Raw genomic sequence first — 12,832 nt, forward strand, 5'->3', positions numbered from 1 at the left:
CAAAACTGTAATGCCACTGCGGTACTCAGTGGCAAAACCTAACCTCATCATCATGACCAAGATTCTTTGCCATCTGTTGATTCAACATCTGCTTACAGAACACCCAGGAAGTGATTAAGGGATGGCGAGCACCAATCGGTACCAGGTTCTTTGGCTCTTGACCATTACTTATGTTTAATGCATACTCCAACACCTGCAGAACAGCGCAGAACGAAATTAATCAATCGTATTACTAGTAACAGGGCCCAAAATTAATTCGTCCACGCCGGCGTCGAGCGGCGATTAAACCATTTAGTTTCAATCGCCAGACGCACAAACTCGGACTTCTCTATCGAAATCACAGCGCGTTGCAACAAATTTTTCCCTAAAAAAAAAAGCCATAGCCGCCTCCAAGAAGGCTAGGCACTCCAACAGAGAGAGCTCGCAAAGAAGGGATTTCAATGTGAATTTCCAATTCCAAAATATAAAGCGTGACGAATGGTCAAAAAAGAGAAAAGAAAATCTTCGACGCTTGACAGGATTGGAACCTCAAATCCCCGCGCCTTTAAAGTGTCTTATTGACGCTCCACATGTAAAAATGTAAATTCATACGGCCATACTTTGCCACAATTTTCACGGATCTCACGCAACATGTGCTAGGTTGTTATAAAAAAAAAGTCACTCTTACATCTAATGCTTGTTTCAGATCGGGCGTAGCTTCAGGATCGACTGTAACAGTCTGTAGTGAACCTTTTGATTGCCCTCCCCTAGCCCCTTTGCCACTCTGCCGTCCCTTTACTTTTTCAGTCTTCTCACTCTTGTCTTTACTGGGTGTGGCTGCTGCAGGAGGAGGAGGAGGAGGAGGAAGGGCTGGGATCCACGGCTGCATGTAACCTTGAGCAATGGCATTACAAATTTGGCACAGTAATGTAGTTTCACTGTTGAAAAGAGAAGTGTGAACTGAAATTTTCTCCAGAAGTAGTTTTACTTTATTGTAATACAAGAATTCACTCGTAGCATAGTATGTTATGCCCAATAATCCTAGATCGCTCGACGAAGACTGACAGTAAAACAGTTTCATAGTGACTCAAACGATTTAACGCTCGAAATATGACACAGACAACGCCCTAGTAATTCAGAACACCTGAAAATTTCGAAGAGGTCGTAAACCCTTCCCCTCTTACAATTACGTCCGTAGTGGACTATTGCTGGAGCCTAACAAGCCTCATTTTCATCCGAGTTTAAATAAAGTCATTATCATCATCATCATCATCATCATTAAACTAGTAAAGTTAAACCAAGGGTGGTTTAATGCTTAAAATGCACTATCAAGATTGACAACAATAAAGAACACTGTCGTGTAAAGGAGAACAATGTGAGTCTCTATGTAGAATTAACAACCTTGGCCGGCCTCGCTTAAATTGCAAACAGGATTATGGTATGAGGTTCCATCAACTCACCAGTCAAAGGCACTGAACCAGTCAAAGGTAAGTTAGAAGGAGCCTTCAAACATTCGACAAATTCGATGATTTGAGCGGAGGTTAGGTTTAAGACTTCAAGCCCTTCGGATATCTTTTCAAGACGAGTTTTGTGACTTTGGAGAAAACAAAACTAAAGCCTACTTGCAAGAATTTGACATTTTCATGAGAAGATTTACTGCCTGTATTTACGTTCATATCATATTGATCCTAAATCGTTTCAGGAACCGCGTGAAAGAACCTTTCCTTCATTTAACTTCCTTTACCCAAATGTGTTGAACCCGTTTCGCTACAGTCGAAAACCTCATAGAAAAATGCTCACCCTGCATGTCCAGTAAGCTTCATTGCTTCCAACACAGGCGAGAATATGGGAATGACTTCCTTGTGTCTACCTTGTGACAGCATGTGGGTTGTATAATTCCACAAATACACAGCTGAATTGCAAACAAGCCATGACTCTTTCAGCTCTACGCCGATTTCAGCAGCTCGCTGGAAACTGTAAATCACCTCATTTGACAAAGACGAAATCCAGTCGCTAACAAAATAGGGAAGAAATATGCGAGACATAAATCTTAACAAAACTTACAACAATAAGAACATCGCATCATCAACACCTGAAACGGCTTAAAAATTTGAACTACCAGAAGTGGCCAACAAGGAATTTTTTCTGTTAATATCAATACACCCCCGAGCAGAATGGTGGTAAAAGGAAAGAAAAATATCAAGAAGGGGATATTCTTTGAAATAAGGCCTTCACTAGAAGGAATGGCGTTTACAAATTACTCATATGGAGAAGTACTCTCAATAGGAAGAATATGCAAGGTCCCACCGACATGTACCGTAAATTCAAATACACTGCAATAATAACTTAAATCATCGGAGAAACGACTGTCTTAAAATGTTCAAATTAATTTACAGACATGACTGGGGGTATAGCATGTATCCCGGGCCATACAGAATCCTATTCTTTTAAAGTTACATTTCCAGGTAAAAACGAACACGTGGCTGAGCTAGAACAACAGCAGTCTCAATCGCAGCCGCCCTTTAGGATGTCACTCGACGCTCTCCCTCTTAAAGTCAGCGTTGCATAACATCCCAAAGAACGCTTGCGAAAGAGACTGGTAGCGAGTGCGACTGCACGAGGCGCGTCATTCGCGAGGAAAGAATCGTGAAAAGAAAGGAGCTCTTTCACCCAAAGTTTGTGAATTTGAGTGCTAGATGGGTATAGATTTGTTGTATGATTTTACAACCCCGGTTCTTATTCAAAGCTACCATTTTGAAAAGAAGTACACACATGTTGCTTACCAATAGGAGACCCATTCTGGCATATCATCAAAGTTGACGAGCTGATCACCGTATCGCTTGGGGCGCAGCTTGATGGTATCCTCAGGTGGCACGGGTTTGTCACCCAGTTGGACTCCTTCTGTTCTTAGTAACTGTACCAAAGCCTGCAGGGATAGAACAATTATAAAGGGAGGGTTAGGGGTCACAATGACAAAAAAAAAAAAAAAAGAATGCAGTGGAAAAAATACGCTAAAGAATTCACCCACAACGATAATCCAGGGCTGTGGTTTAGCAATCTTGCGTTGAACTTCCACATACTTCATCAGAAGAAAAAAGCTAACGCAAGAGTTTATTTTTAAAAAGAAAAAGAATCCCTTAATGGAAATACTGAACTAGACAGTCATGCTGCGTACGAATAGTACGCGAAAAAAGGCGACATAAATTGTCTCATAAAGATAAAGGCTGTGTGATCCAGTTTTGCAGCTGAAGTTTAGTTAAATGCAATCTAGAAATGACTCGGTAGAACACAATTGATTTTTCAGCTTGACCTTTCAACTCCCAGCCGATATCAACGGCATGTAATTTTTTCCTAAAGTATCCATACATTATCCAGCAAACAAGTAATTAGAATACTCAAACTTGTCAAAAATAGAAGTTGTTATCTTGATCTAAAACCAAATTCTCCTAACTGTTTTACAAGGAAATATGTATCAGCTAGAGGGGAGAATTTATCAATGAGATCTTGGCAAGCAAAGGATTAAAGCTGATAACATTTGATTATTTGTTATGATCAGAACCTCCTTTGTTATCTAGATCTCTACAATGGTTTAAAACCATCTTTCCAAAAACTCAAGTTCTGATTGTAGTTCGACTCTCGTCCTCTATGAACTTCAGTTTACACACCTCAGCAAAAATAAAACGAACTTCAGCCAGTGTCCTCAACAAATCCTGTTCCACAGTAAAAGCGGTCATACCCTTGGGATACAACAGTTTCATCCCTGTTGAATCAAGTCTGCCGCCAACTTCGCCTTGTAATGGCGACTTGCTCACTGTTGGATCATCTCTCTCAGTGTTACCATCACCATTTTTCTCTGAGGTGCTCCCGGATTGTTTCTTTGACCAACGATTGTCATCGTAAAGAAGGCAGAATCTAGCAGCCACGCGGGCAACATCCCAGACCTGTTGTTTACGCGCAGTCTTGGCTAAATCTGCCCAAATACGAACTCTAGAGGACCAGTAAGAACGTATATCAATTTTTGGCCGAGAAATCTGCTCATTCATCCTCTCTCGTCTCATCTAACACTAACACTTACTCACAAATTAAAATTTGTAGTTGCAAGAGATTATAATCTCTAGGTAGTTGTCGTTGAATAAGCACTGCAAGTGACATTAACAGATGTGTTTGTGTATTCTTTTTGCAAGAGGTTATAATCTCTTGCTTGTTGTCGTAGTATAAGCTCTGCAAGTATCACGAACAGATGTGTTTGTCTATTCTTTTTGCAAGAGCTTATAATCTCTTAGTAGTTGTCGTAGTATAAGCACTGCGGGTATCTTTAAAAGTTGTCTTTGTGTATTTTTTTGTCCTCACCTTTCTTGATCGCTTTCGTCTCCCAGCCTCTTCAGATGACCAACAGCCTTACTGACTCCTTTCTCAAACTGCTTGGCTCTTCCAGCCAGTCTTCCTAATGCAGTAGGTGGACCCTTACCAGTAGATGGGTCCTTTGTATTACTTTCACCGTCAAGCACATGCATGAAGGCATCTGGTGACAACGCCTCTCCTGCCTTCACCAAAGAAGCTCTCTTCATACGTACTGTGCTGGAGTCATCACTAGCCCTTGCCTGTAAGAGTTAAAAAAAAAACAAACAAACAAACAAACAATTAACATTCGGCAGCCACATTATTATTGTAATTGTCATTATTACAAAATGCAGCGCCTAGGATTTACCAGCCAGGGCTCAAAACCAGACGTCACAATTAGCATGAACAACTGCATGTCACGCAGTTTTTTTTTTTTTTAGAAGTTAGCAAATATTTCAGACCTTTTAATCAGCTTAACAAATAGTTTCCACGTTGCAATGTGTCTGTTCAGTAATAGATCAAAGATGATGTCAAAATGTGGCAAGAACAAAAAAGTAGCCCATGAGGAGCACTCAAGTGTGTCACTGATGCCCTACGTCTTCTGTGATCTATTACTACTGAACGGACTCATGAAAACATGGAAACTATTAATTTTATATGATAAAAAGGAAAATTTTGTTAATGGTCATGCCATCTACAGTATCAGTGCTCCTGTTCTCCAATAAATCACAAGCAAGAGCCAATCATAATGCATGAATAATTCAGCTAATCATAATGTAAATAATAAATTGACTGATTGATTCACCACTTGTTTTAATTAACACAGCCTATTGAAGATGATGTTGCTACTGATGTTATCTTAATTTCAATACTCCCTCATGATTTCTGTTGAAAACCCACCGAATATTTTTCAACATAAAAGGTACAACTTACAATAAAACTGCACTGACTGAAATCCTGAAGGTGCAACAAGAGAGTCAGCCTAAAAAAATTTTCAGCTTTTTGTTGATCAAACACTCTAGTGTTCTAACCTGTTCTATAATCATAGCAGCCAAATCTTCAGGCCTTTCTGGAGTTTTGTAAAGAGTAGCCCTTAGCTGAAGCCTTGTCAGGGCAGTGCGTAGTCTATCACCATACTGTCCCGAGTCATCCAGTTCTAGTGCCTTTCTAAGATGCGTAACAGCATACTCCAGTTGGTCTTCAGCCTCTTCACATTTAGCTAGTTCTGTGTGCATCTGGCATCGTAACAGAACCAACAGACTAAAGGAAAATATACACAACGGGATTAGTGATCTTCAAATATTTGAAGATTTTCATGCTTTATACACTTATAAGCAAAAATGGAACATTGACCAATTATGATAGTGATAATGATGTGCTCCGATGTGCTTTAAGACACTTTGCAGAGGAATTTGGCCATACTGCATTGAGCAATTTACAATTTTATGGAGAGGATTTTGCATGTGCCCTTAATTTAGAAATTTTAGGAAACAGGATCAGACCACAACACCAGAACTATGTTCCCTACTCTTGTGTGGGTTCTTTAATGTCCCCTGCCAATTAACCAGTACAGAGAACATAGAGGGGACAGGGCCAATGGTTTTTTGTCCTTATCTGAGAAGACTAGAATGTCTAACCATTTGCAGAGGTCATGGCCAAAGGCAGCACATTCTCCTCAGTTTTTTAAGACCCTGAATGTTGGTCCTGTCTGGATTGATTTATAAATTAAATTAATTAAATCAAACTTTCATGTACTTTCAAGAATCTCAAACTAACTAACGATAAAAATACCAAACTGAAGATTGGATTTTTAATTACTGGTATATATTCTCTTGACATTTGGAAACAAATGAAATGTTTTTTTTTTCTAAATAAAAGCTTGTTGTTTGTTTGTTTACTGTACCTGTCAATGTCTTCCAATGCTTGTGCAGCAAGGGTAAGAGGCTTTCTCACGTGCTGTCGCAAATTTGACTGTAGAAGAGGCAGGGTAAGATTCCACATTGTCACACATCCTGTCTGCAAAACAATAAAAAATGAACTTTCATTACAGTGGCATATGCCATAAATAGTCATAACACTATAACTCTCCACTATTCTTACTAGTTGGACTTACTATTCCATCGGGAGGGGGGCATTGGGGCCTCTGGGAAACCGCAAAACCGGAGGAAAAAACCTCCAAAACTGAAAAACTGACAAAAAAAGGCAGCAAAACTGAAAACCCCAACATTTTCACCTTTAAAGGAGTCAAAAAGGAAAAACCAGAAACCGCATTAGAGTTTTCGTGAAAACCGAAAACCGAATGCAAAAACACGTAAAAATCCACAAACCGCTCTGAACATCAAAACTGAAAAACTGAACCTTTTTGGCCCAAAAACCGAAAAACCAATCCAAAAAACAGTCAAAACCGCAAAACCAAAAATCCCAAAGCCCCCTCCATAGGTGTCCACTCTTCACTCTTAACCGATGTGTTCATTAGACAATCATAAGTACAGAAAGTATCATTAATAAATACTAGCTACAGTGAAAAGAGTAATTTATTTAATAAGAAAGTTATCAGACCTGTATGATATTTGGATTTCCAGTTCTAACAGCTGTCATCATACACTGCTCAAGTTTTCTGATTGCTTGAATACGTCTCTGAAAGAAAAGACACATGCAACCATAATGTAATATTGTTAAAGCCCAACCTTCATTCTGGATATAAAATAGTTCCAGCAGGTCTTCATCTGACCAACAGTCAAAAAGTTAGGGTTGATTATTTTAATAAAAATGAAGTCTAATTTAGGCTGTACTTTTGGACAATCAATATTATTATACCTTGATATTTCTTTATATTAAGTGATTATTTCATGGAACTAACTTAATGTTTCTATTCCCTAAGTATACAAGAAATAATAAAAAAATGGAAAGTGAATTTCATGTGGCTTCAAAATCAGAAAATGGATGGCTCCAAGGTACACTCATGAGGTTCACCCTTTGTTTTAAATAAAATACTTGCCTCCACCACCGATTTGCTGTAATTTTCTTTCTTTTCTCCAAGGGACTGAACCATTAACTCACACTTCATGAACTCAGTTTCCAGCAATGTCTCAGAAGTCTGAAATTACATATACCACGTTCTTTAGATTCGTCTTAAAAAATCATACATATTTACTTCAGATTGATGTATTTAGAATCAATAAAAACATAGGGCCCATTGGTATTGAAATATAAGAATCCCTTGCAAGGTCTTATGATTCTACTAACTTGACCAAACCATCTTGTTATCTTTAATTCTGATGTTTTTATCATGTGATTCCAATCCCCTGCTACAATTATTTCAGTCAATTCAAAAGACAACACCTTGAAGATCTCTTGGTTCCTTGATGCAATTACTTCTTGCTTCCCACCATGGATAGTGCTTTGATCCAGTGTTAGGTTCACATTTACAATCCCAAATCTCGATCACTTTTACTTTTCCCTCAAATTCCAGAATCCCTGGTTCCTATAGAAACCCTTAAATGGGGACCATCTTTGACTCTCTAGAGGAAGCCAATCTTAAGGATATAATGTAATAGCACAATACAATCACCCACTGACCACAAATAAAGAAGATCTTTCCAAAACCTTGATCAACAAACTACTACTTGCCTTAACACCTCCTTTAAGATTTTCAAGACACTCTGAAGCTAAATCGTGTCTGTCATGCTCCAAGCAGAGTCTAGCCAACTCAATAAGTAGTGGTATCCTAAAGAAGATTGAGTGCAAAAAAGTCAGATCCATTAATAAATCAAAGTTTACTCTGTATATAACTCACCAGCAGGTAATTTTGGAGCCTTGGTTGCCAAAAATGTTCAATACTTTTAAGGTATATTTATGCAGACAATAGCACTGTTAGTGTCTTTCCTGGTTTTCAGCTCAACAGGTGAGGTTGTTTTCCAAAGTTGTTGTATCAATATGTGCAGTCACAAGTGGTAGATTTTAGCTGTAAGAGTTTGATGGGAAAACATTGCATTGTACATACTGAATTCTACGTGGTCACAGTACTTTTTTTAATAACCTGTCATTACTACCAACAACATAAGGAGAGCTGGCCTTGCTGGTTGGAGTACTGGTGGACATGGCTGTACTAGCTCGATCTGTGGCATCCACCCCCTTGACTATTGATTTGTAGACTTTGTTCAGTTCTTGTTCTATGTCAACTTTTTCATCTGCTTCAATCAAGCTGTTAACAAAATGTGACATTATCAATTGTAAACCACTAACCATACTAGAGGTCTTCAATAGTTTCTGTTGTATGGCCTAGAAATGTACAAAGTTTTAATACATAATGTACCAGTATCAGTATACGGCTACAATGTTTTGACAATTGAAACAGTTGTTCTACTCATGGATTTACTCTTAGCACAAAATTCTGAAGAATTCTAATTTATGATATCCCTTTCAATATAAATATTGATCACAATTAACTCACGTTCTCAGTCTTTGGATCTTGTAGAACATGTACAACTCATTGGAAGCTCTTGCTTCTTTTGATGCTTTTGACAAATCAATCAGTCGATGACGAACCTAGCAATTAAAGAATTAAAATACAGTATGACCAAATTAGAAATGCGAAGAGTCAAAATAAGACCTGAACAATTGATCATTGATCATTGCAGACCTCACCTGCAGTCCTAGAACAGTTGTGTATAATGAAGGAACGTTACTTTTGGTGAAAGCCAAGGTGGCAATACTGATTTGAGTAGCATCTTCCTTGCGACCAGCATCCACATGGCATTCAATAAGCGCACTACCCAAGAAAAAAGAACGAATTCATTCAGTTAGTAAGGCAGAGGTACTGGTAAGATTGATCTTAAAGCTATGTGCTAATCATAATTAATGATACAACATTTAAAAATAATTGAAAAAGTTTATTGCAGACTATCAAGTTGAATTTATAAACTCAAGGCTAATTTTGGTTCATTTCAAGATTTTCCTAGGGTTCTTTTTTTTAATGTTTTGAATGACTTAAAGATTGAGAATTTGATTTCAAAGAAATGGGAAAATAATAATCAGTGAGTCACACTGATTTTTAGTCATCATGATCCATACTCAACATGAATTTCCAGGTTTTCCCTGACATGTACAAACCTTGCAAAACAATCTTTCTTTCTTTCCATTTTAATATAGACAGAGAAACAATCACTTTTAGAACTCTGCTAATTCTTGTTATTGCAAATTTCTAAGCATACATACAAGAAGAAGGTCATAAGCAAGAATAGTCTAATGGAAAGAAAGATACATGCAGAGGGGGAAAACAGAGTGAAGGTCAGGAAGAGCTGAGAGTTAAAAAACTTCTGTTATCAATAGTACTTTGCTTTACTGAATTGCATACAAGTCAGAAAACATATGGTAAAAAAAAAAAAACATAATGCTTACATCATTAGCTGAGCTCTCCAGCCATAATCTTTGTCATCAATATCATCCAGAGCTTTCACGACCTGATGCAGACTTTTGGCTAAATATTGACGATAGTTGGGCTTAAGGAAAGGACGACAAAACTGCCAATACAGCACTGAAGCATTGTACACCAAGAAGTAGTACCTGTAATGAAATTTAATTTAATTTGTAGACTGAGGTATATTATAGACAGCCATTTCTTATAACTTTAAGAATTGAGATACAATGAATATATGAAGTTCATATATTTTGAATAATTCTCACAAACTTTAAGAATTCTACATCAAGCAACACAAAATAAATAGAGTTTCATTTATAACAATTAAAAATAAATAGAGTTTCATTTATAATAAGATTGCAACTTGTACCTGACATTCTTTTTGGCAAAGTTAATTGCCTTCAATAAGAATTCCACTGCTTTGTCAAGTTGCTCCTGTAAAATCATTATAATGCTTAGCTCAGTGAAATTGTGTGGATGCCAAAAGTAATGTCAGCTGGGGAAGGGACTGAAGTAGATTACATGCAAAAAAGGTTATACATTTAATAATGAGCTTTTTTATGTTAAAGATCAGTGAGGTATCGAATACCAAAATATTAGTTTTTCTTTTCTGTTCAGAACTCAATATACAAAGATGTTACACTGTTATTATTCATATACAAACTAGCATTTGAAGCTCTTTTCTTTCAGATCTTTCATCTCACAAAAGAATGTTTGTGTGGTTACTATTTACAATGTAACTCCTTTCAAAACAGCAGATCCACATTTCAATTTTTAATGCATTTTAAGACTGCTTTTGAACTGATAGGTTAATCTTTGGAATCTCAAACCAGTGACTCAAAACAATAATTGTTGACAGTAAAATGAAATTTCACTGGTGTCTTAATTATAATTCTTCTTTCAACATCATCGAAGGTTGAAAGTAGATAAATATAGACAAATGAGTCCATAACAGCTCTCTGGAGAGGAACAACTTGTCTCAGTTATTTTGAAGGATAGATAATGCTATCCACTTGATAAGCATTAGCCACCCTTTGAACTGACCCTAGGGGTTATGATAACTTTTTCCATAAGTGGCTGCCAATAATGTGATAAGCAGCTATGTACAGAAAGGGCCTATAAGGCAAAACCCAAACATTAGAGCCTCATGCTAAAAAGCTAAGCAGACTGTCCAGGCCATAGACTACTGATAAATGGCCCCTAGAACAAACACAGGTTGTATTAGTTATGATAGGAATAAGATAAAACTTACTGGATTCTTAGAGGAAGTTGGAGCATTGAGCTGAGCTTGACACAAATAGGCTCGACATAAAAACTGATTTGAGGGAGGAGTCTTGTGAAAAAACATTTTTATACAGTCATCCATGACATCAAATTGACCATGCTATTCAGGGAAAAAGAAAGGCACTTGGTGAAAATAAATAAATCGATGAACAAAAATAAGAATGTGAACAAATTAAAAAAAAAATCATATAATAAATGGATTGTAGTTATGTAGTGGCAATTCCATTGGGTCAGAGTGGATCGTCTTACAGAAATTCCTGGAGACAGGAAAAGCACCATTGTTGCCCTGTGTTTGTGAAGTGAAGGGTATATAAGACCAAGTTGCAATGAAGTGGCGTACACACAAAAAGATTATAGAGGTTTCAGATTTTAGAAGCTAGAGCAAAGAACAAGTTGTATGCAGTGGATATGTTATTCAGCTTCTCAGTGATGATTTCCATCAATGCTATGCAGTTAGACTGAAAGTCAGTTTGATGAACCATTTATTATACGAATGCTGGATAAATAGTATCTTTCTTTTGTTACTGTTGCTTGCATGTGTACAAAAAAGGAAGTTTTGGTCATTTTGTATTATATTGTTATACTTTCAATTCAATTTTTCATGATTTAACCACTGTAAACATTTTCGCACAGAACATTTGACACCTCAGACATATCAGGGTAAAGTTTCTGCACTGTCCCAATTACTTCATTATATCTACCGTTCTTGGATAAATAGAACAATGGTGGAAAAAAGAGATTACCATTAGGGCTATGGCTTGGTTTTAGAATTGCATCATTGAATAAAATCTTGCATTCTGATTGGATGACAAAGCGAGGTATTTAGCATGGAATTGCAAGTTGAAAACAAGGCTAAGTGATATTGCTTCGCATCTACATATACATAACTGAAATTAAAAGTAATGCTGTTTTCTTTTTTTTCTTATTTTTATTCAATAATGTGATTCAAGGAAAATCCATTACTCGACTCATGAATTCCACGTTAAATTGCACTTGAAAAGCGATATCGCACTCATTGCTTTGCGACTCGTGTAATATCAGTTTTTGCATGCAATTTATTGTGGATTTCCCTCATAAGTAATGAATTTTCCTGTAGAATAATGTGGGCTCTGCAGAAATCTTATTAATATCTGGACCAATGGAAATTTTTCCTTTTCACTGAAAATTAATTACAGTGAGCCTTTCTCCATGCTATCTAAATTTTCATCCACCAATAACGTCTTATCTAAAATACCTTTAAATGGAATACTTAATTGGGCTTAATTAATTAATTTAGCTGAATGCAGACAATTTTGATCAAATTAGAATTTACTTTTATTATGTACAATGTTTAAAGTTTCATACAGGCATTGGGGCACTTCCACCCGAAATTCTAATCCAGTTCAATTCAAACTCCTCTCTAATTGAACAGCTGATATAATACAACGTACCTTTTGCGCTGCTTCGGCGCACAAGACGAAAAGATCCGATGAAACTGCATCGATTTTGTCATCAGATGATTGCCTTTCCTTCTTCAATTTCTTGTAAGCCTCAAACAACGCAGACTCGTTATTATCTTGCGACGCTGCGTGAACGAGTTTCCGAATATTGCTGTCCATCTTTTTGCCAACGTTCGTATAGGTTTGAACAATTTTTAAGCGTATTTTTAAAATGTTTTCTACAAATTAACCTTAAATACGTCCACCATATTGGATTTTCTCAACACCGTCGCCATGGGAATGAAATGCGCGGGAGTTTTGATTTCTATCACGTGATACAAGCTGATCGAGGAAGCTTGGAACCAAAATGAGTGGGAGGAAATTTTTCCAG

At 37.1% G+C, this 12,832-nt stretch overlaps 1 protein-coding gene across 2 annotated transcripts in view; it reads right to left on the bottom strand.

The window, feature by feature from the left end:
• Window positions 1–12,743, bottom strand: part of LOC111320663 (cilia- and flagella-associated protein 46) — a 48,283-nt gene extending 35,540 nt beyond the window's left edge. For both annotated transcript variants that reach the window (XM_022923319.2, XM_022923318.2), the window contains exons 1-18: window positions 12,454–12,743; window positions 10,992–11,123; window positions 10,110–10,174; window positions 9,721–9,885; window positions 8,968–9,091; window positions 8,774–8,868; window positions 8,360–8,524; window positions 7,951–8,047; window positions 7,319–7,417; window positions 6,880–6,957; window positions 6,224–6,336; window positions 5,352–5,580; window positions 4,330–4,580; window positions 3,645–3,966; window positions 2,763–2,905; window positions 1,780–1,992; window positions 668–917; window positions 44–193 (exon numbers count right to left, since the gene is read on the bottom strand). In XM_022923319.2, the coding sequence (XP_022779054.1) occupies window positions 44–193; window positions 668–917; window positions 1,780–1,992; window positions 2,763–2,905; window positions 3,645–3,966; window positions 4,330–4,580; window positions 5,352–5,580; window positions 6,224–6,336; window positions 6,880–6,957; window positions 7,319–7,417; window positions 7,951–8,047; window positions 8,360–8,524; window positions 8,774–8,868; window positions 8,968–9,091; window positions 9,721–9,885; window positions 10,110–10,174; window positions 10,992–11,123; window positions 12,454–12,621 (2,859 nt within the window). In that variant the 5' untranslated portion in view covers window positions 12,622–12,743. The remainder of the gene's footprint in view (window positions 1–43; window positions 194–667; window positions 918–1,779; window positions 1,993–2,762; window positions 2,906–3,644; window positions 3,967–4,329; window positions 4,581–5,351; window positions 5,581–6,223; window positions 6,337–6,879; window positions 6,958–7,318; window positions 7,418–7,950; window positions 8,048–8,359; window positions 8,525–8,773; window positions 8,869–8,967; window positions 9,092–9,720; window positions 9,886–10,109; window positions 10,175–10,991; window positions 11,124–12,453) is intronic.
• Window positions 12,744–12,832: the final 89 nt, after the last annotated feature.

Source organism: Stylophora pistillata, chromosome 1, assembly GCF_964205215.1.
Source record: "Stylophora pistillata chromosome 1, jaStyPist1.2, whole genome shotgun sequence".
NCBI classification, from domain to species: Eukaryota; Metazoa; Cnidaria; class Anthozoa; order Scleractinia; family Pocilloporidae; genus Stylophora; species Stylophora pistillata.